The sequence below is a fragment of the Salvelinus sp. IW2-2015 genome, unplaced genomic scaffold (genome assembly GCF_002910315.2).
Source record: "Salvelinus sp. IW2-2015 unplaced genomic scaffold, ASM291031v2 Un_scaffold2377, whole genome shotgun sequence".
NCBI lineage: Eukaryota > Metazoa > Chordata > Actinopteri > Salmoniformes > Salmonidae > Salvelinus > Salvelinus sp. IW2-2015.
This window is the reverse complement of record NW_019943701.1, coordinates 39,642-61,861: the sequence shown is the minus strand read 5'-3', so window position 1 is coordinate 61,861 and position 22,220 is coordinate 39,642. Positions and strand designations below refer to the sequence as shown.

The following is a 22,220-nucleotide window of genomic DNA, read 5'->3' as shown; positions in this document are numbered from 1 at the left end:
AAAATCTATCAATTAAATTAAAACATGGTAATTCAAATAATCGCAGTCAGTGTACTGATGATGTGATTTTAGGTAGGCATTCTAAAAGCTTAGCCTATGTAGCCTATACCAGAGGCATCACCGCAGGACAAAGAGTGGGGTGGTGAAAAAGAAACATCTGGGACCCATAGTTTTTCCTGATTTGCGAACCTAACCAGGTAAAACTCTGGAACTTCTGACGTGATGAATCTAAAAAGGTTTAATATGGGCTATGATGGGACCTGAGTTTTTCTAATCAGGTCAAGTATTGTTTTTGTTTTTTTATTCCTGGAAAAACTCCTGGACTTGGGGGGGATGAAACCCCTGTCAAAGTCCAGCAAACGTGTACTTCATATGAATTATATTTTAAATAAGGACTGGGGGGTTTCCTAAACACAGAGAAAGCAACTTGATGGACAATCAAACGCACAGGGCTGAGCTTGCTTCCTTGCTTCCTATAGTTCTGCCCAATGCAACTGCAGGCCTTGTAAAAAAAATGTACTCAGTCTGTCAGCTATCGTGTCTATTGATTCATTCAAGTTAATCATTTTGGATTGAAAAAGTCTTTGTGGCCCAAGAATATAAACCCTATTTGATCSCATTCACRTTTTCTCACAAACAAAATGGAGTATACTGCATTTTAATAAACTAAACCAAAAGATTGAAATGTGCTGCGGCAAATGTCGCCACACGTTTTCCGGTGACCCTGTCATAGGTCATGCTGCGTGACTGCATTTGGAGTTTTAGACCTTTATAATAGCCTAGGTTGTTCTGTTTTAATCGAGGGAAAGAAACACCAAAATGTAAATGGTAATTCCATTGTATTTGTCGATTTTAACGAAAAGAACAATAAAGAAATCACATTCACAGTAATTTAATTTAGAAGCATCTTATTTTTATACCAGCCTTTCCGAGGTTAGTCTAAGTAGTCTACCTAGTAGGCTATAGGTGTATCCAAAATACGCACTGTCAATAGGGCTAAATGGGCCTAGTCAGCTCAAAAAAGTGTACAACGAGCAAATGTAAACCAATAACGGTATTATAAAATAAYATAACAAGCATATAACAAGCGTCAGTCGTATAAACAGCCTRTACTGGTGTCAGTCATTAATGAACTCGTTGTGGCCTCTCTYGGGCATGTGCGCCTTTATGCATAGCAGCAGTTATTCCTTTAAGCAGAAGACTCTTACAGTAACATKTCATGACAGTCAACACAAATCTTCGACAAATCTTTATTCTGGAATGAGCACTTTCCGCAGACAAATCGCTTACAGGTCCCGCAGAAGTCGCAGTYTTTGTTCCGCATGCATCCGTGCACCTGGCACTGTCTCTTCTTCTCGGAGAGCGGTGGTGCGTCATTTGGGACATCGTRCGCTGCTGCCTTGCCCCTGGCGCTCATGTGGTTCTCACAAAGCTCCAATTCTAACTACATGATGAAATCTCTCCTCGGGRTTGTCTTACCTGTGCACAGGGTGAACAAAACGTGCGAGTTGATAGCAGGGGGATTATGCAACTTCGGGCACTTAGGCCGTGCAAACTTTCAGAAATGTAAACTTATTCAAACACCATTTTACCAGTATTGTACTTGTCTTTGATTTGTCTAGAAACTATATCTGATAATGGCTACGATCGTACTATTCAGGAATTTATATATTTTTGTCATTTTTCCCAGACAGCCATAGATGTCATTTCCATCAGGTCATTAAACATCCATTTTAGTTGAAAATGAAAGATCATACAATTGATTTATAAAGGATTTCTTATACATTTGTACATGAACTTGTATTGAATATTATTTAAAGTGATTTTTAAGGTTGTCCTAATGTTAATAATTCAACATGACGTCTGAATGTATAGAAATGCCTTGGGTGACAGCTGAAAACATTTAATCATGAAAAGTAAGATATTTACACCCAACCTTTTTGTGAGATTATGATAACCATATAATTTCCATATCTAAAACAAATAAATGTATTGTAAATTATACATAATATACTAATTTACCTCAAAATATGGGTTGTGGTGGAACATGACAAGGTGTGGTGGACATGACATGGTGTGGTGGACATGACATGGTGTGGTGGACATGACAAGGTGTGGTGGACATGACATGGTGTGGTGGACATGACATGGTGTGGTGGACATGACATGGTGTGGTGGACATGACATGGTGTGGTGGACATGACATGGTGTGGTGGACATGACAAGGTGTGGTGGACATGAACATGTGTGGTGGAACATGACATGGTGTGGTGGACATGACATGGTGTGGTGGACATGAACATGGTGTGGTGGACATGAAGGTGTGGTGGACATGACATGGTGTGGTGGACATGACATGGTGTGGTGGCATGACAAGGTGTGTGGACATGACAAGGTGTGGTGGACATGACAAGGTGTGGTGGAATGACAAGTGTGGTGGACATGACAAGGTGTGGTGGAAATGACATCTATGTAAAGAAAACGTATGAAAACAATATTTTAATGCAAACATTTTGAACAACAACCATTGTTAAACATTTCATTAATATAAGACAAAGTAAGATTCCAAAACAGTGGAACTAGCACTTGAGATGCTGCAAATAGAAATTCTAGCACATATATAGAGGGAAGAGTTAATTGAGAGCTACACATGTTTTRTTTAATGTATGATTTTATGCCCTGCTTTGTATGTACTGTATAGTGAGTTTCCAAGGGAATCTAATTCTTAGAAAGAGAGCTAAGTTCCTCCCAGATCAAGGCATCCAGCTCCATGTGCTTTTTGGTCACTGGATGGGGCTCAGGGACTAGTCCAAGCACATGCTGTGKTCTGTACCATATGATGTCGTCTCTCATTGGCCAAAATAAAACGGTTGGGGACCAAMGCGACTCATGGTTTTCACAAGAGCACTAATCTGCGTGAACATCTTGCACGATACCAGGGTAAACRTCSTGATCATACTCCACCACACACCACTTTCCAATYAATGCTTCACTTAGATCKTCAATGGGCTGGACGGTGCTTTGAGATKAGTTGAATTTTCCATCTTGGTCCACCTTTTCTTTTACTGTCAAATGTACAGTGAACTTCTCCATGTTTCYCTCTTTGTTTTTCTTCTTCTCTCTCTTCAGCTTTGTTTTTCCACTCAAACCACCATGTCTGCTCAMCAGCATCAAAGTCAGATGTTTTAAGCTCTTTKGCTTGACAAAGGGAGCACTCTGGGTACATGCACTCCTTCTTCAGGTTCTCACAGCACAAAGACTCAATAAGGTTCTCACAGCACAAAGACTCAATAAGGTTCTCACAGCACAAAAACTCAATAAGGTTCTCACAGCACAAAGACTCAATAAGGTTCTCAATAAGGTTCTCACAGCACAAAGACTCAATAAGGTTCTCAATGTTGCTGCAGCGGATCACTTTGTGATGCTGTAGTTTGTCAGCCATGAACTGGATGTTGGTGTGGGTTTTGCAGAGACATGTGTCCCTATCCTGGACTGCTGGCTCGACAACCCAAAAAGGACATATTTTGCAGAATTCACAGTAGGAAATTTGAATTTCTGAATATTCCCTCTTAAACTTCTGATAAAGGTTCTGAATTGTGCCATTCAAGAAGCACTTCTGTTTTTTGTTCTTGTTCCTCGTTAGTGTGTCCTTTTCCCCTGTTGTTGCTCTGCTGTTGTCATCACGTTCATAGAATCTAGAGATTCTCTTCTGTGGCTGTGCTAATTGTTCCACTGCTTTTTCCTGGAGTATTGAAGACTTGTTGACCTGTTTTCATTTGCCCTCATTGCTTTTGCTGAAAATCAAAATTCTCTGTTTGCGGCTTTGACCAGGCCATACTTTCTCAGGATGTTGCCTCTGAGCATTTTTGAAGCCACTTGTTTGTCCTTGGCACTGCACATTTTTTTATACTTCTGTTTTAACTCTGCAATGATGGCATTTTGAAACAATAAAATCCTTCAAGTTCTTTGGAGCTCCCTTCATTTGCTGTTTTGTCTTTGGGGAATCTTGTCTCTCCATTTTGTTCATCAGTCGATCATACATTTTTTGGGTATTTCGCAGCTTTCCATCAAGCATTATCAAGTTTGACATTTGTCATACTAAGATCTCTGTATGCTTTTGAGCGACCTCTTCCAACCTTTCTCCGTCCAGCAAGTATTCGACTTCTCATTCCTGTTGCAGACGATGAGGAAGGGGTATCAGGGTGTGCATCAGGGGCAGGTAAGTTAGGGGCAGGTATGTTAGCCTCATGTTCTGGCTGCAGGTCATCTGGTGACTGAGGTGGTGTGTTGCCTGATTAGGTAGGTCTCCATTGCAACCTTTCACTTTAAAGTCTGTCTTCTATTCCGTTGGTTCCATTTCCATTGCCTTCTCTTGTTTCTTTGTTCTCGCGTTGTAAGCTCAGAGATAGATATCACTTCTCCCTTCTCTTTTTTCTTCCAGTATCTCTCCCTGTCTTTTTGCAGATGTTACTGGTATCGTATAGGATCATTTTTTATTTAGTTTCTATGTCTSTGACCTCTGTGCTGTTTTATGTGGCATCTTCAAAAAATAAAGACAAATACTACTTAGTTTTCACCTTGGAGCATTTTCTAGATTCAATTAATTTAAAACATGATTAAATAAGCCTAAATTAAAATAAAATAAAAGTAAAAACGAATAAGATAATGGGTTGTGTCATTTCCACCACTTTCTGTCATTTCCACCACACTTAAGTTTGTGATGGAAATGACTGTGATGGAAATGACACTTCTACAGTTTCTGGAGAAAATTGACAGACTGTTTGGCATGCTTTGGTTAGTATTACAGCTAGCATATTGTTAACACTCAATACATAAAATATATAAAAAAWATATAAAGTTCTACCACAAATTAAAGAAATTATAGCCTGTTACGAAATGACTGACAATTAAAATATTCTCTACACAACCAATATTTACCTAAATTTTTCTTTAACTTCTGGACATCACATCTCGAACAACTGTCTGCTGCAGCCATGTGCTTCAGTGTCACAATACGTTTCCATGGTAACAAAATTAATATTCTCTTGAAAAAAAAATATTAATGAGGAATTTGTCCTCAGTGGTGGAAATGACACCACTCCCAAAGGACAGGTATATTATGTGTAAAAAATATAAAGGGCATACTCACAATAAATATTGATATATATTTTATTTAATTGACTATTTCTGTCGTACATAACATTATATAATGTGTAATTATTCATGTTTTCTCATAGAAAAACATAGAAGCTTAAAAGCCTGGGTCAGGGACAAGGGCAAAATAGTGAAATTGAGGTATAAAATGCATCTGAAAAGTAGCTAAAAGACTTGATGATAGAGAGGTGTTTAAAAACGTATGGGGTGATTCCAGTGTGAACTTAACATACAAATTTCTATTTGTTTTATTTTTTATAAAATCCCCAAAATTGACCCGAGGACATAGAAGTGCCCGTAGTTGCATAATCACCCAGCAGCCAGGTCAAGCAGGTTGTAGAATACGGCAACAGGCCAGCGGTGGGTAGCTGCTTTCACCCTGAACTGTCTGGCCATCTTATCCACACCAACCTGGAATAGAATACAGTACAATACCTTAGAATTATTTTGCTACAACAGAGGAGCACCGTGCATGGCAGCTGTATTAACGTTATAACATACCTTTGTGTTGTTATAGTGCGTCAGGGTCTCTGGTTTTCTATTTGTGTCACCGCCAATAGCAACTGTCGGAAGCTTATTACTCAGGATACAGACGTTCTCTCTTGGCTTACGTCTGTAAACCGTGTTGCTTTGTCGTGCCGTTGTGGAGAACAGCTCTGCMTGTGCCTGGTTGCTCACAGAGAGAGGCAGCCCCCGGCTCACTTTCATAACCCCGACTAAGCTTGTGTTCTTGTCAATCAACTTATTTGCCAATGGCAGTGATGTGAAGATCTCGTCTGTGTTTACATTCCTACCCTCGCCAAGGTAAGGTTCTACAAGCCTCATCACCACATTTTCAGGAAGCTGGGATTCACCTTTCCCCAGATACGGAAAGACATTCAGCACGTACTTGCTGTCGATGTCAGCTGCCAACAAAAGCTTCATGCCCCACTTGTCTTGCTTGTAGGGGATGTACTGCGTAAAGGTGCACTTAGCTTTTGAGGGGAACCATTGCACCTCAACGGTAATCTTCACTCCTGGCTTATAAGAGGAAACACAGTTCTGTAAAAACGCGTCCCAAACTTCTGATACCAGGGCGAATTTGTCCGTTTCCAAGTGCATGCGTCTGGTCTCTCTTGCATCAAAACGCAGGTATCGCATGATCTCTCTGAAGCGGTTCCGTGGGCATAGTGTCTCGGGGGGGGAAAAAAATCACCCCACATTTTTCGTTTCAGAAGCTCTCCAAAGGCGTGTTCATTCCTACGTACAGTCCTCGGACATACAGGAGCGCAATGAACGCTTCCAGCTCATCCACAGACATGCCCCACGTCCCCTTCAGCTACAGTACAGTCCTTGATGTGCTGCAACATCTGCATGTCACAAACAATGGAAGCTGTCGAATGCTCTGTCGATTCTGCCTTTGGCGTAAGGTGTAGGGCCCGATTCCAATGGGGTGCCATTCTGTGCTCATAACCGACCTGCAGCGTTGTCCACTGGCTGTTTTATCCAAAACCGTGCCGTCCTTCTCCTCTCCCTCCATCTGAGTTGTTGACACCTGCACGGTGGGCATCGTTCGTACTCTCTTGCGCCGACGCTGAGGCAGATCAGGCTCATAATCAGAATCGCAGCCAGCATCGGAATCTATTGAAGAATTCCCCAATTCATCATCATAGTCGATCTCAGCATCAAGTCCCCCCCCCTGACTATTTCTTCCAAATCTCGTAGCATTGTCAACGCTTCTATCACCTCAATTCGCGGTCTTGCCGTTATAGCCTATGAATTACGCACACTTCCGCTTCCAGGTCACCTCATTCTCTTCTCCAGCAGGATCTCACCATTTTATTTTACAACACTTCTATGGCCATATTATGTTTAGGCTATATTTGGTTTGAGATCAAATTTAACCTAATTGAKGGTGGACAAAAATGATCTAACCTCTCAAATGTGTACTGGGTGTGAACAGGGTCACGTTCATTTGCAAAACGTTCTTGAACATTAACGCCATTCATTATTGAACAAATCGAAGAGGCATGTTTGTTCTACATAGAAATATGCTATCTGGACGTTCCAAAACGTTGTATCCTGCTGAACGCGCCCCTGTTCTTGATTTTTAGCACTTTAGCGGGTACCTTGTTTTGAAAGTTTGACGCTGCCTCCTCGACCTAATTTAAAACACGTACATTTACTGAGACGCAGTGATGGACTAGAATCAAGTGAGAAAATCCAACAAGTAACTATGGAATTGCATTATGTGTTTGCTATTAAATGAGAGTTGATAAAGTTGCAATGGGATGACTGCATGCCGTATTTTAGCTAGTTATTTCCTGGTCGTGGGCTAGCCTAGCACCAAGAAAATAAGTAAAGAAAGAAAGTAAAGAAACGCGGAAGCGAGTTCAGTGTTTAGACGATGTAGTCAGATGTATTTTTGCATTTATAAATCATTTGGGATGACCCCCCCCCCCTTGCATAATCCATTTGTTAGTTTTGAAGGCCTGGGATTACACTGCATTCGTGCACCGTTAGAGCTCACCGTTTTTGTTTGCAGTGTTTTTGGGCTGATCCTAAGCGAATTTATTGGGAAAAAAATAGGGCCTAAATGGATAGGTCCTCCGTGTTTTTGTCAGTTTGTCTTCTTTAGGTAGCCTATTTAACTGAATTAATTTATTAGCAAATCATTTATAATCTGTGAGCAGACTTTGAATTGAGGCAGTATTGYCAGTGCATTACTGTAGCCCCATACACACAGCACTTTTGCTAATACAGTTAGGAAGATAATATCCAGAATCTGTGTTACAGGTCTATGGTTGGTAGTGGGATCTTATTTTCTTCATTACATGAGGGACGCGATAGCCTGCCTTACTGCCCTCTTCACAGATACCTCCGCCTTGGAGGGAAACTAACCTTGGTTATAGGAAATCCGCCTCTCCTGATTTGAGGAAAATGTTTCACCTTGGGAGAAAAAAACATCAGACTGAACCAGGGTAAGACAACTACATTCATGACAGGACAAGATCAACATGAGTCTGTGGGAAATGTATGTGCAATTTAGAATACAATGTAGGCCTATTATGTTCATATAAACATTTGTTTATTCCATCTGTAAAGTTCTAAGAATTGATGGTATGAAGATAGTGGAGAAGGAAACGTCAGACTTGAATTCAATATAGGATATGCATTACCGACCGGGAAGGAGTTTACTCTTCCACAACAGTATTTAAAGTGATGAAGAGGGGCGTCTCTGCCTCCCGACTTCCTGTGGAATGCATATACAATTGTAAATCACATTGGACCAACCAAAATTCATGTTAAAGAGATGTTATTTTAGCACCAAGAGGTTCCTAGCACTGACTTTTATTGAGATAACAAGCTGGACCATACCATATAGGAATGGTCTCAAAGGCTCCTACGGTCTTGTCATTCATCTGCAAGGGAGACAATTCGGCTCAAGAGGGTCAACGGGTGGGCTCTCACAAGAATAGACTATATATATAGTTAACAGACAATATGGTTGAAACTGTTCACAGGTATGCCTGCTCTGTATAGAAATGACATACTTTTTTGGGCCAATTCAACAGGGAAGTCTCTGCCTCCAATCTGGCAAAACTCAGCAATAAGCTCAAAGCCATCCTGAAGAAAAAGTATCAGAGTCCGCCAGGGGGGAAAACKGAGCATCCATTTTATATACATTGTGATCTCCAGTATCCACCTGATGAAAGTGGAGAGAACCAACATGAGTATATTCAAATTGAGCCAACCTACAGGAAGAGACACCAAGGGACGTGCTCAACCATAGGCTTATACTTTGATTCTGAACTAGGCTACGAACGAGTCAGAATAGCACTGACCAAGGGTGTCTCTGGTATTGGCAAAACTAGCCAGGTGCGGATGGTTATTCTTAACTGGGCAGAGGGAAACGGAAACCAGGACTGTCCTCTCTTATTTCCTCTTCCTTTCCGGGAGCTGAATTTGCTGAAGGAGAGACTGAGTCTAATTGAACTTATTCACAAGTTTTTCCCRGAATTGAAAGAACCTGGAATTTCCAACTTGGAGAACATCAGAATTTGGCTCATCTTTGATGGGCTGGATGAATTCCGACATCTTCTTGACTTCAAGAACAGCCCGATAGTGACCAATGTCACAGAGGCCTCCTCCGTGCCGACACTGCTTACAAACCTAATTAACGGTAATCTTCTTCCCTCCACTGCTTACATATGGATTACCTCCAGACCTGAAGCAATCAGTTGCATCCCTTTTCAGTACATCAATGAAGAGTCAGAAATCGAAGGCTTCACAGATTACCAGAAAGAGGAGTTCCTCAGGAAAGCAATCAATGACACGGACCGGGCCAATGCAATTATTGCCTACTTGAAGTACTCAAAAAGCCTCTACGTCTTGTGCCAGATACCTATTATCTGTTCGATTTGTGCGTCATTCCTCAGGAGACAGACATTTCTATTCTATAAAGAATGTAACCGCAGAGCTCTGACTCCAGTGTATACTGACCTACTCGCCCGGTTGCAAACACAGAATCAGAATACACAGGAGATGGCTAATAAATTGGGGGAACTAGCCTTTAAGCAGTTGGTGAAAGGCAACGCGGTTTTCTACGAGGAAGACCTAAGAGAGTGCAACATTGATGTCCAAGTGGCAGCTGTGTACGCAAAAGTGAACATACCCATCTTCAGGGAGGATATTGGGCTGCAGCAAAAGAAGATCTACTACTTTGGGCATACCACCATTCAGGAGTTCTTTGCCGCAATGTGGTTTCTTCAATCCTGCAACAGCCTGAGGAATGCAGTGGACATGGCCTTGCAGAGCAGAAACGGAAAGCTGGACCTCTTCCTCCGGTTCCTCCTCGGCTTCTCGCAGAACTCCRTCCAGTCAGTCGCAGAGTCCGGCTACAACTCGTCAGAGACACTGACGGAAACGGTAGAGTACATCAAGAAGAAGGTCATGGAGAATCCCGCTTCACGGAGGACACTCAACTTGCTGAACTGCCTGAGGGAACTGGGTGACAGCTCTTTAGAAACGGATGGCATGAGCTTTCTCAATACGGGAATCCCCCCAGATGCCAAATACCCACGTGCACATTGGTCCGACCTGGCCACTCTGTTAGTGGCATCGGGGACGGGGCCGATAGACATGCTTGGGTTGGAAGTAAAGAAGAGAGGAGACCAGGAACTTCTGAGGATGCTGCCAGTGATAAAAGCTTCCCAGACAGCCACGTAAGTACTTGGTCATTTAACAATACCAGCTATTACAGTGAGCTCCAAAGGTATTGGGAAAGTGACACATTTGTTGTAGTTTTGGCGCTTTGGATGTGATATAATAACATTTTCATCCATATCAGGTGAACCGTTTAGAAATCACTTTTTGTACATAGGCTATTCCCCCCATTTTATACGACCAAAACTATTGTGTTTAGAAACATATTCTATTCTTATTTACATTTAAAGTGACACAATATATTATTTACCATTCATTTCTATTGGGACACAAAATAATCTGAAACAACCTAAACAGCAAATGCATCCAACCAATTTGTAGAGTCACAAACTTTATGTAGTTATGTGCGATGAATATGGGACCAAATACTTAACTTTTTACTACTTTAATACACAAGTGWATTTGGCACAATACTTTTGGTCCCCTAAAATGGCGGGACTATGTACAAAAAGTGCTGTAATATCTAAACGGTTCACCCGATATGGATGAAAATACCTCAAAAGCTGACAGTCTGCACTTTAGACTCATAGTCATTGTATCATTTTAAATCCGTAGTGTTGAAGTACAAAACAAACCAAAAAGGTGTCAAACTCAATACGTTTGGCGCTCACTGTATATATCGATATGAAATGTCTGTAACGCACAAGATAATTGTCGTCACAGGTAATTCAGGTTTGTTGGACCTGTCTTATGATCATTACACAGTTATGTTGGTTTAATGTCTGCTAATATGGCTATGTTCTTTTTGATTCCCTAACCCCCCTTCCCACCAGGCTGTCATATCACAATCTGACTGAGATATTCTGTAAAGATCTGGGCTTGGCGCTCACCTCAAATGTGTGCCATCTGAAAGCGCTGGACCTGAGTTTCAACACGCTGAAAGACTCAGGAGTGCAGCTGCTGGCGGCCGGCCTGGCCCAGCCACATTGCCGAATGGAGAGACTGAAACTGTCCGGCTGCAGGGTGAAACAGGATGGCTTCAACGCTCTGGCCAAAGCTCTCAAATCCAACCCCTTGCACCTGCGAGAGCTGGATCTGAGCGGCAATGAACCGGGAGAAGCCGGCGTGTTTCATCTCGTTGACGGRCTGAAGGTTGTTTATTGCAAACTGCAGATCCTGAAGTGAGTTTTGATCAATGGGTAGAAAATCAATGGCTAGGAAACCCGTTCTGATCATGTGTACCCCCACTTGTAACGTCATTGTATTCAAATCATTTTTTGTCACGTGCTGAATACAGCAGTTGTAGACCTTACAGTGAAATGCTTACTTACAAGCCCTTAACCAACAATGCAGTTTAAAAAAAACAAGAATAAGAAATAAAAGTAACTAAATAATTTAAGAGCAACAGTAAAATGACAATAGCGAGGCTATATACACAGGGGTACCGGCCGGTGCAGAGTCAATGTGCGGCGGCACCAGTTAGTCGAGGTAATTGTGGTAATATGTACATGTAGGTAGAGTTATTAAAGTGACTATGCATAGATAATAACAGAGTAGCAGCAGTGTAAAGGGGGGGGGGGCTATACAAATAGTCTGGGTAGCCATTTGATTAGATGTTAAGGAGTCTTATGGCTTGGGGGTAGAAGCTGTTTAGAAGCCTCCTGTACCTAGACTTGGCACTNGTAGCCATTTGATTAGATGTTAAGGAGTCTTATGGCTTGGGGGTAGAAGCTGTTTAGAAGCCTCCTGTACCTAGACTTGGCACTCCGGTACCACTAGCAGAGAGAACAGTCTGACTAGGGTGGCTGGAGTCTGAGAATTTTTTTTTACTTGCTCTGACACCGTCTGGTATAGAAGTCCTGGATGGCAGGAAGCTTGGCCCCAGTGATGTACTGGGCCGTACGCACTACCCTCTGTAGTGCCTTGCGGTTGGAGGCCGAGCAGTGGCCATACCATGCAGTGATGCACCCAGTCAGAATGCTCTCGATGGTGCAGCTGTAGAACCTTTTGAGGATCTGAGGACCCATGCCACATTTTTTCAGTCTCCTGATGGGGAATAGGTTTTTTCGTGCCCTCTTCATGACTGTCTTGGTGTGCTTGGACCATGTTAGTTTGTTGGTGACGTGGACACCAAGGAACTTGAAGCTCTCAACCTGCTCCACTGCAGCCCCATCAATGAGAATGCGGGCGTGCTCGGGTCCTCCTTTTTCTGTAGTCCACAATCATCTCCTTTGTCTTGATCATGTTGAGGGAGAGTTGTCCTGACACCACACAGCCAGGTCTCTGACCTCCTCCCTATAGGCTGTCTCGTCATTGTCGATGATCAGGCCTACCACTGTTGTGTCATCGGGCAGACTTAATGATGGTGTTGGAGTCGTGCCTGGCCGTGCAGTCATGAGTGAACAGGGAGTACAGGAGGTGACTGAGTACGCACCCTTGATGGGCCCCCGTGTTGAGCATCAGCATGGCGGATGTGTTGTTACCTACCCTTACCACCTGGGGGCGGCCCGTCAGGAAGTTCAGGATCCAGTTGCAGAGGGAGGTGTTTAGTCCCAGGGTCCTTAGCTTAGTGATGAGCTTTGAGGGCACTATGGTATTGTACACTGAGCAGTAGTCAATGAATGGCATTCTCACATAGGTGTTCCTTTTGTCAAGGTGGGAAAGGGCAGTGTGGAGTGCAATAGAGATTGCATCATCTGTGGATCTGTTGGAAGATATGCAAATTGGAGTGGGTCTAGGGTTTCTTGGGATAATGGTATTGATGTGAGCCGTCAGCCTTTCAAAGCGCTACATGTCTACAGACTTGAGTGCTACAGGTCGGTAGTCATTTGGGCAGGTTACCTTAGTGTTCTTGGGCACAGGGACTATGCTGGTCTGCTTGAAACATGTTGGTATTACAGACTCAGACAGGGAGAAGTTGAAAATGTCAGTGAAGACACTTGCCAGTTGGGCAGTGCATGCTGTGAGTACACGTCCTGGTAATCTGTCTGGCCCTGCGGCCTTGTGAATGTTAACCTGTTTAAAGGTCTTACTCACATTGGCTGCGGAGAGCGTGATCAGTCATCCGGAACAGCTGATGCTCTCATGCATGTTTCAGTGTTTACTTGCCTCGAAGAGAGCATAGAAGTAATTTAGCTCGTCCAGTACGCTCGTGTCACTGGGAAACTCACGTCTGTGCTTCCCTTTGTAGTCTGTGTTACACACACCTCTTGGAGGACACCATATTACCGTTTACAGGGAATTTATTTTTCCTTCACACGGTAATTTGTGGAAAAGGGGCTGAATGGAACCAAAGCAAAGAAAGTTAGAGTCCCCTCTCCTACCTACCCACTACTTACTTATTCTTAACTCTACCTGGCACGCTAACCAAAATACAGGGGTTGGTCTGCCCAGGTCTTACTTAGTGTGCATAGACAGAGTACATACTACTGGTATATGTATGGCCGCAGGCCTCTTGTCTAAACACTCCCAAGGTGCCTTCCCCTTCCCCCTGGGAACATAAACAGAATAATTACTAATGTAAAGTGAACAATATCAATAATCAAAAACACTGAGTCCTTTTGGCATACACATACCTCTGCAGGACCGGCTACAAAATACTTTACAACAATTTTATCAGCCCAACGCAGCACATACAAAGAATCTCTGTATCCTAACAAAGGAACACTGGCTTTTCAAGCTGCAGAAGGAGTCGTTAATTACAGACAGCTGTATCCCCTGCCGAGAGGGCGGGGTCAGAGCTCCAATCTGCAATGGGGCCGACCAATCAGCTGCTTGGAATCCAGGAAGCCATTTCCTGAAATACACACATACAAATTAGAGGTCGACCGATTAGGTTTTTTCAACGCCGATACTGATAATTGGAGGACCAAAAAAAGCCGATACCGATTAAATCTGCCGATTTTTGTATATATATATATATAATAATGACAATTACAACAATACTGAATGAACACTTTTGTTAAACTTTATATAATACATCAATAATATCAATTTGGCCTCAAATAAATAATGAAACATGTTCAATTTGGTTTAAATAATGCAAAAACAAAGTGTTGGAGAAGAAAGTAAAAGTGCAATATGTGCCATGTAAAAAAGCTAGCGTTTAAGTTCCTTGCTCAGAACATGAGAACATATGAAAGCTGGTGGTTCCTTTTAACATGAGTCTTCAATATTACCAGGTAAGAAGTTTTAGGTTGTAGTTATTATAGGACTATTTCTCCCTATACCATTTGTATTTCATATACCTTTGACTATTGGATGTTTTTATAGGTACTTTAGTATTGCCAGCCTAATCTTGGGAGTTGATAGGCTTGAAGTCATAAACAGTGCAATGCTTGAAGCACAGCGAAGAGCTGCTGGCAAATAATCGGTGTCGAAAAATGCCGATTACCGATTGTTATGAAAACTTGAAATCGGCCCATCGACCTCTAATACAAACACACAAAACAGAAACTGGGGGACGTAACAGTCTGTAAAGTTTGCAAGCCCTGCCACATCCGACGAGCGTCTGAGCCGGTGTAGTACGATTCAATATTAGTCCTGTATTGACGCTTTGCCTGTTTGATGGTTCGTTGGAGGAAATAGCAGGATTTCTAATAAGCTTCCGAGTTAGAGTCCCACTCCTTGAAAGCGGCAGCTCTACCCTTAAGCTCAGTGCGRATGTTGCCTGTAATCCATGGCTTCTGGTTGGGGTATGTACAGTACATACGGTCACTGTGGGTATGACGTCATGGATGCACTTTTTGATAAAGCCAGTGACTGATGTGTACTCCTCAATGCCACAGGAAGAATCCCGGAACATGTTCCAGTCTGTGCTAGCAAAACAGTCCTTTAGCTTAGCATCTGCTTCATCTGACCACTTTTTTTATTGACCGAGTCACTGGTGCTTCCTGCTTTAATTTTAGCTTGTAAGCAGGAATCAGGAGGATAGAATTATGGTCAGATTTGCCAAATGGAGGGTGAGGGAGAGCTTTGTATGCGTCTCTGTGTGTGGAGTAAAGCGGGTCTAGAGTTGTCCCCCCCCCCCTGTTGCAGCATTTAACATGCTGGTAGAAATTTGGTCAAATGGATTTAAGTTTCCCTGCATTAAAACCCCCGGCCACTAGAAGAGCCGCCTCTGGATGAGCTTTTTCCTGTTTGCTTATGGCCGTATACAGCTCATTGAGTGCGGTCTTAGTGCCCAGTATGCGGTCTGTGGTGGTTGACAGCTATGAAAAATACAGATGACAACTCTCTAGGTAGATAGTGTGGTCCACAGCTAAAAAACAAACAAAATAACACAGTTGGTTAGGAGCACTGAARCGTCAGCCATCCTCTTCGGTGACGTTCTACCACATAATTCAGTTCCCCTATGGGTTTATCCTGTGGTTTAATGCAAATGAAGTTCTCCTCATAAGGAAATACAGTTTATCTTCTAAACTATTTGACATACATTATACCCTTAAAGAATATATTTATTTTCATTGAGATAGGAGAGTGAAGAGGAGAGTTAGGAGAGTTTGCGAGTCAGAATGGCATGGGTCAGATTTTGAACTCATGCTGACWCTGGTAGCCTAGGCTGTACATCTGTGCTGGGATTTGCAACACTAACCTCTGGACCACATAGGCCGCATCTTCTAAAGTATTATAATCTTCGTTAGGCTCTCAAACTGCAAGCTGGGCCTGGAGCTGAGTCACGCTCTGGCGGTGTTGCTGATAGACAACCCCGAACACCTGCGAGAGCTGGACGTCAGCATGAATGATCTGGGAGACGCGGGGGTGGAGCTGCTTATGGACATACTGAAGTCAACCCAGATATACAAACTGGAGTGAGTACTGTCTGGAGTATTGTAGTACACTCACACATTCCACCTCCCTGATTCTAAAGTGGAATGTTCACTGTAGTAAATGTACCATACATTTTCCCTCCACCACCAGGTTGTACTGTTGTCAGCTCACTGAGAAATGCTGTGAGAACATGTTTGGATTTCTGGTGAACATCCCCAGTCTGAGGGAGCTCAACCTGAGCAACAACAACCTGAAGGACGAGGGGGTCAAGATGCTCTGTAAAGCCTTCGGACTGCCCTTCTGTCAACTGGAGAAACTCATGTAAGCTAGCTTACCCCACCAAGAGTGTACGGGCCACTCTCCCCTAGCCCCTACTCCATGTAAGCTGACAGACTTTGGTTCAAATACTATTTGAAATTAGTTCAAATACTTGTCAGACTTGGGTTGATTGAGCTTGCCTGGCACAATGGAACCAATAGAATAGTCGCAAAAGTGCAAACCCTGTCCTCCCATCTAGCTCTCCAGGCAGTCTAAAGCGAATACTTAAAGTCTCTGAAAGCCAGTATTTTGAACCTTGGTCTGGAGCTGAATATAGAAGAGTTTCTTTGTCTTTACTCTTGTCTCTCCAGTGTGGCGAGCTGTGGCATCACCCAAGTCAGAGGGTTTCATTTCAACTCTGTCCTCAAAGAGCTGGACATCAGCAGGAACCRTCTGGGCGACTCGGATGACTGGGCCGATGTCTTTTTCTGCTTGTCTTCACTTGAGACCCTCAGGTGAGTTCTGCAAACCTAGCACGTGYGTGTGTGAGGGGGGCAACTTTCTCAATGTAATTACCTCTCCCCACCTAGGCTGAGTGACTGTAAACTGACAGAGAAATGGTGTGGGGAGCTGGTCAAAGCTCTCAGCTCCAACCTCACCAACCTGAAAGAGCTGGATCTCTCTGGAAATGACCTGGGAGACCGCGGTGTGAAGACTCTCTACCTGGGACTGACGTCCAGGTGTTGTACACTGGAGAGATTGTTGTAAGTAACCTCATTATAGAGTTATAAAGCTCACGGCTTGGTCTATGATATCACACTGCACGCTCTTCAAACAATGAATTATTATAAGCATATTCACAAGATGACTTGGTATAATAACTTATAAATCACTCGTACAATTTATGTAGTCTTGTTGACCAAAACAAATTGAAGAGTTTCTCCCTCTCTGGTGACCTTCTCCACTCTTTCTCTCTCTATCCCCACATCCCCCCCCCCCCCTTCAGTCTGAGATGCTGTGGGATCACAGTGAAGGGCTGCTCCTCCCTAGCCTTAGCCCTGAAATCCAGCCACTCCAGCATCACAGAACTAGGTCTGATGGGAAATGACACGGGAGAAGAAGGACTGAGAATTCTCTCCGACATCAGGGACAACCAACGCTACAATCTCCAGACTCTAGAGTAAGTACTGATGCCATCAAAGCTTACAATGATGTTAGTAATTTATTTATAAWGACTTTTGTGGCTGTAGATCCCTGTGTGTGTGTGTGTCAACTTTTCATAATTGGATTGTGTGGCCCCTCAGGGGACAATTCTGTTAGAATAGGGATGGAATGAGAAGATTATTTTGTAGGATGATGTGTCTATGGTGGTAACACTATTCTTTGTTCTAGAATCAACGATTGAGAGAGGTCTTGACTCGCTTGATGGGGTTCTTCTTGGCGTCTCGGCTTGATCTTCAAGTTCTKTGCTCTGGTGAAGTGGTTCACTGTAAAGGGAACAGGATGGTATCTCGGGAGCAGACTGGGATTTGCATTCAGACGACTGAATTGATCGTTGTACAGACTTATTAAAGAAGTGCCTAAACTTGAAAAAGTKAATTATATATAGTTTTATAGAGTAGGATGCCCTTCAGGGTGTAACCACAGTGCCTGTGTACTAAACTAAAGGATGTTACTCAGTACCTTTAGCCCCAATCATGCTCAGTAACCTCGAAGTCCATGCAGTATTTCTTTGCACATCAATGTCAAGTCAAGACGTTGCAGTATACGATGTAGCCTTTACAGGCACCCTGGTTCGATTCCAGGCTGTATCACAACCGGCCGTGATTGGCCCAGCGTCGTCCGGGTTTGGCCGGCGTAGGCAGTCATTGTAAATAASAATTTGTTCTTAACTGACCTGCCTGGTTAAATAAAAAATACTTTTTAAAAAACCCATCTAAATCATCTTCCCTACCTTTGTATTTAGTGAATAGGGTTGACCAACTTTAACTCCAGATAAGTAAAAACATGATTTTTGATTTTTTGCATTAGTGATTTATGCATTTACCACCACATCACTGAATATCAGCCTTGCATGATTCAACAAATGTTATAAGTTACTGTATATACCACTACAAGCACAGGGGACAGTTTTTTGGGGCGTTTTGTCCTTTTTAAACTCATTAAAACGTTCTAAAATTAATGAAAACATGCATTAATAAAATGTTTATTTTATATATTGTACATGTATTGCTGATGAATAAGTATTAAAACGTTCACAAGAAAAATGTAACATTCATTAAAATAAACTGTACTGTTAGAAGTTAGTAGGGCTCTTTCATTTACTCAGAAATACTGAGTTGGGTAAGAGGATTTAGAAATGTGATGTTGTAAACCGTGATTGTCCACAAACTCCTGCACAGTAGGTGGTGGCATGCACCTTTAACGTTTGTTTGCTGACCGCCATTATCATAGAAGAAGAAGATGGAGAAACGAGAGAGGGGTGACCTGGAAGCGGAAGTCGTTCATACGATAGCAAGACCGAGAATGGAGGTGCGAGAAGCGCTGATAACTCTTGAGATTTGAATGAGATGGAGTCAGGTGGAGGGGAGGAACTTGATGCTGAGATCGACTCAGATGACCAATAGGGGAATTCTGATTCTGACTGCGATTCTGATTAGGAGCCTGATCTGCCTTGGCGCAAGAGAGCCCGAATGATGCCCACTGTGCAGGCGTCACTAACAGATGGAGAGAGAGGAGACGGGGAAGGACGGTGCGGTTTGGATAAAAGAGCCTGCTGACAATGCTCCGAGTCGATTATCAGCACATAATGGAATCCCAGTGTAGTCAGGCCCTCGCCTTAGCAAAAGACAGAATCGACAGAGCATTCGACAGCTTCCATTGTTTATGTGACATGGAGATGTTGCAGCAAAACAGGCACTGTACTGTAGCCGAGGCGCATAGAGCAAAGGGAGACTAAACGTGGATGAGCTGGAAGCGTTCATTGCGCTCCTGTATGTCCGAGGACTGCACGGAGGAAAGAACACGCGTTTGGAGAGCCTCTGGTCAGACAGGTATGGGATCACTTTCTTCCGAGATACCATGCCACGGAACCGCTTCAGAGAAATCATGCGATACCTGCGTTTTGATGCAAGAGAGACCAGACGCATGCRCCTGGAAACTGACAAATTCSCCTTAGTATCAGAAGTTTGGGACGCGTTTGTACAGAACTGTGTTTCCTCTTACAAGCCAGGAGTGAACGTCACCGTYGAGGAGCAATGGTTCCCCACGAAAACGAAATGTCGCTTTAYGCAGTACATCYCCTACAAGCAAGACAAGTGGGGCATGAAGTTTCGGTTGGCAGCTGACATCGACAGCAAGTACGTGCTGAATGTCTTTCCSTATTTGGGGAAAGGTGAATCTCAGCAGCCTGAACGTGTGGTTATAYGACTCGTCGAACCTTACCTCGGTGAGGGGAGAAATGTCAACATGGACGAGGTCTTCACCTCACTGCCGTTTGTTAACAAGTTGATTGACAAGAACACAAGCCTGGTGGGTGCGGTGAATAAGACGAGACCTGCCTCCATCTGCATGTAACCAGTCACAAGTAGAGCTGTTCTCCACAGCAGTGCTGAAGCACGACAAAGCAACACTTACGGTTTACAGAAAGAAGCCTAGAAAAAACGTCTGTATCCTGAGTACTATGCATCTGACGGTTGCCATTGGCGGTGACACAAAGAGAAAMCCAGAGACCCTGACGCACTATAACAGAAGAAATGTAGGCTATTAGTCCTATACATTGAGGCTACACATTTAGACGCACCTTGCCATAATTAATGCATTGTGCTCTTCTGTAACATTGTATTTTTGTCCTATTTGCTAATGTTTAATACTTTATTGCAGGTTGGTGTGGATAAGATGGCCAGACAGTTCACGGTGAAAGGGGGTACTCTCCGCTGGCCTGTTGTCATATTCTACAACCTGCTCGAGCTGGCTGCTATCAACGCGCACGTTTTGTTCACCCTGTGTACCGGCAAGACAACGCCGCGGCGAGATTTCATCRTGGATCTGGCATGGGATCTTCGTGAGAACCACATGAGAGCCAAGACGAAGGCAGCTGCAAGCGCCAAGGAAGCAGCCAAGGCCGCACCGCCTCCTTCCCGGGCACYCATCCAGCTCCCAGCTGGGAAGAGAACACAGTGCCAGGTGAAGCCGCAGTGTGCACGGAACCAGGCCCATGAAAGCTGTGCACAGTGCCACCGATTTGTTTGTGGGTCTTGCACCCACAAAGGTCGGAAGCTGTGCGCGGACTGTGGGTCAGAGCAGTAGAGGAGAGGAGGAAGAGACTGATTAATGAATAAAAGGCATCCCACTGACGGCGAGGGCACAATACCGTGTTCAACTCCAATCTAATGAACAAATGACTTGTTTCATGTCATGGATATTTTCAACGAATATTACCATATGTATTTAATGGTTCACGTGTGTTTTGCACTCTTTATATAAATTGGCGCTTCTGTGAATACATAAATCCCGAGTGGCACAGTGGTCTAAGGCACCACAATTGGCCCAGCGTTGTAGGCTGTCATTGTAAATAAGAATTTGCTCTTAACTGACTTGCCTAGTTAAATACAAATCAGTTGACCGTGCTTGTCCTGAGGGAGATCATTTGATTATTTCTCTGTGATACTTTTAGCTCAATCTACTATGCAAATAAAGTTGGTTAAATGCTGTGTTTTTATTTCAAGAAAAACACAAATATGTTTTAGAGTCCTGTGGAATTATGCATGTAGTAGTAATGGGTAGGTGAACCTTAACACAGGCCTACTATCTGGGGTAGGTAAATTATATTCACAATAGAAAACGTTAGGTAAAATGACTTTACTTTAGTTTTACACCCTCTGTGTGAGTTCCTCTAGCTCTACGGCGTTAAATTTGTTCCAGTCTAACGACGTGCGTGTCCTACCAGACCGATCTGTGTGTCGATGGCTCGTGAGGGGAGAGAGGAAGAAGAGGGCCAGATAAATGGGGTGGGGAGTGAAAACGTCTCTCGATGGCTCTCTAATCTGATTCCCATTCATTTAATACCCATAATATGCCTTATAATGATACTGTACTTCATTAATGGGAAGACAAAATACCATAATAGGTCTATTGAGAGTTCATGTAAAATAGTCACAAATGTTTTGTCATACCAAACATTACTAGTAGGGGAAAACCTTAATCGTATCATTCTTATCATTGATCTGGTCCTCTATGGTTATTTTTGTTTTACTCATGCTTTTCCAATCCTAGACATTATTTATTAACCCCGCACAATTTAATCAATTGTATTTGTGAATTTAACTAAAAGTATCACACAGAAAGCAAGAGGCCAGGCCACTAAGAATTTAAAGAGCCAGTGSAGTCAACATGTAATTTTCCTGTGTTTTATATATATTTATAACCAAYGAGGTTGGAATAATATGAATCCAAAGGGAACCATCGCGCTGTCCCAGAAGCTTGGCTGGTGCGTAAACGCCGTGAATTCAGACAAACAAAAAGGTATAGCATAAAGATTAGGCCTCTTAATATTTTTTTTAATTATTTAAACTGCATTAAGAATAGCGTACACAGACTTTTTGCTTTACATCCTTCTTCAGTGTGTAGGTACAGTTTTATTTGAATTCAAAACAGCTTTTTTTCAGGGAACAACTGATGAGTAGCAGGTGCTTTTAATCAGGGATGTGTCTTTTCTGGTCTACCTGTATATWAACAAGTTAGTCACAAAGAAATACAGAATTATAAGGTAWGAGAGCGGGCACCAAGGAYAATTCAATTGCTTTAGGTGTCTGCTCAGTTGAATACATGATATCAATTCACGAGATACCTTTCCACAAAGGATATCAAGCTCAGCCGTCCATAAATATGTGGGG

The 22,220-nt window shown here is 43.0% G+C and overlaps 2 protein-coding genes across 5 annotated transcripts; one reads left to right on the top strand and one right to left on the bottom strand.

Moving 5' to 3' along the window:
* Nucleotides 1-1,236: 1,236 nt before the first annotated feature.
* LOC112073807 (piggyBac transposable element-derived protein 4) lies at nucleotides 1,237-6,974 on the bottom strand. Of its 3 annotated transcripts, none has more exons than XM_024141043.2 (3): nucleotides 5,656-6,974; nucleotides 5,432-5,565; nucleotides 1,237-1,479 (listed from the first exon to the last, which is right to left on the bottom strand). In XM_024141043.2, the coding sequence occupies exons 1-2, from the start codon at nucleotides 6,292-6,294 to the stop codon at nucleotides 5,464-5,466; spliced, it is 741 nt and encodes a 246-aa protein (XP_023996811.1). In that variant the 5' UTR covers nucleotides 6,295-6,974; the 3' UTR covers nucleotides 1,237-1,479; nucleotides 5,432-5,463. The 3 variants fall into 3 exon arrangements, with proteins under 3 accessions (XP_023996811.1, XP_070296388.1, XP_070296387.1); XM_070440287.1 differs by lacking the exon at nucleotides 1,237-1,479 and adding an exon at nucleotides 2,485-4,540; XM_070440286.1 differs by lacking the exon at nucleotides 1,237-1,479 and having other exon boundaries at nucleotides 2,485-5,565.
* Nucleotides 6,975-7,104: 130 nt separating this feature from the next.
* Nucleotides 7,105-18,267, top strand: LOC112073806 (NACHT, LRR and PYD domains-containing protein 12). 2 transcript variants are annotated; one of them, XM_024141042.2, is made up of 10 exons: nucleotides 7,105-7,346; nucleotides 7,930-8,114; nucleotides 8,709-10,358; nucleotides 11,133-11,480; nucleotides 15,942-16,109; nucleotides 16,219-16,389; nucleotides 16,698-16,841; nucleotides 16,917-17,090; nucleotides 17,333-17,506; nucleotides 17,719-18,267. In XM_024141042.2, exons 2-10 carry the CDS (start codon nucleotides 8,074-8,076, stop codon nucleotides 17,729-17,731), a joined length of 2,883 nt encoding a protein of 960 aa, XP_023996810.1. In that variant the 5' UTR covers nucleotides 7,105-7,346; nucleotides 7,930-8,073; the 3' UTR covers nucleotides 17,732-18,267. The 2 variants fall into 2 exon arrangements, with proteins under 2 accessions (XP_023996810.1, XP_023996809.1); XM_024141041.2 differs by having other exon boundaries at nucleotides 7,105-7,363.
* The last annotated feature ends 3,953 nt before the right edge of the window (nucleotides 18,268-22,220 follow it).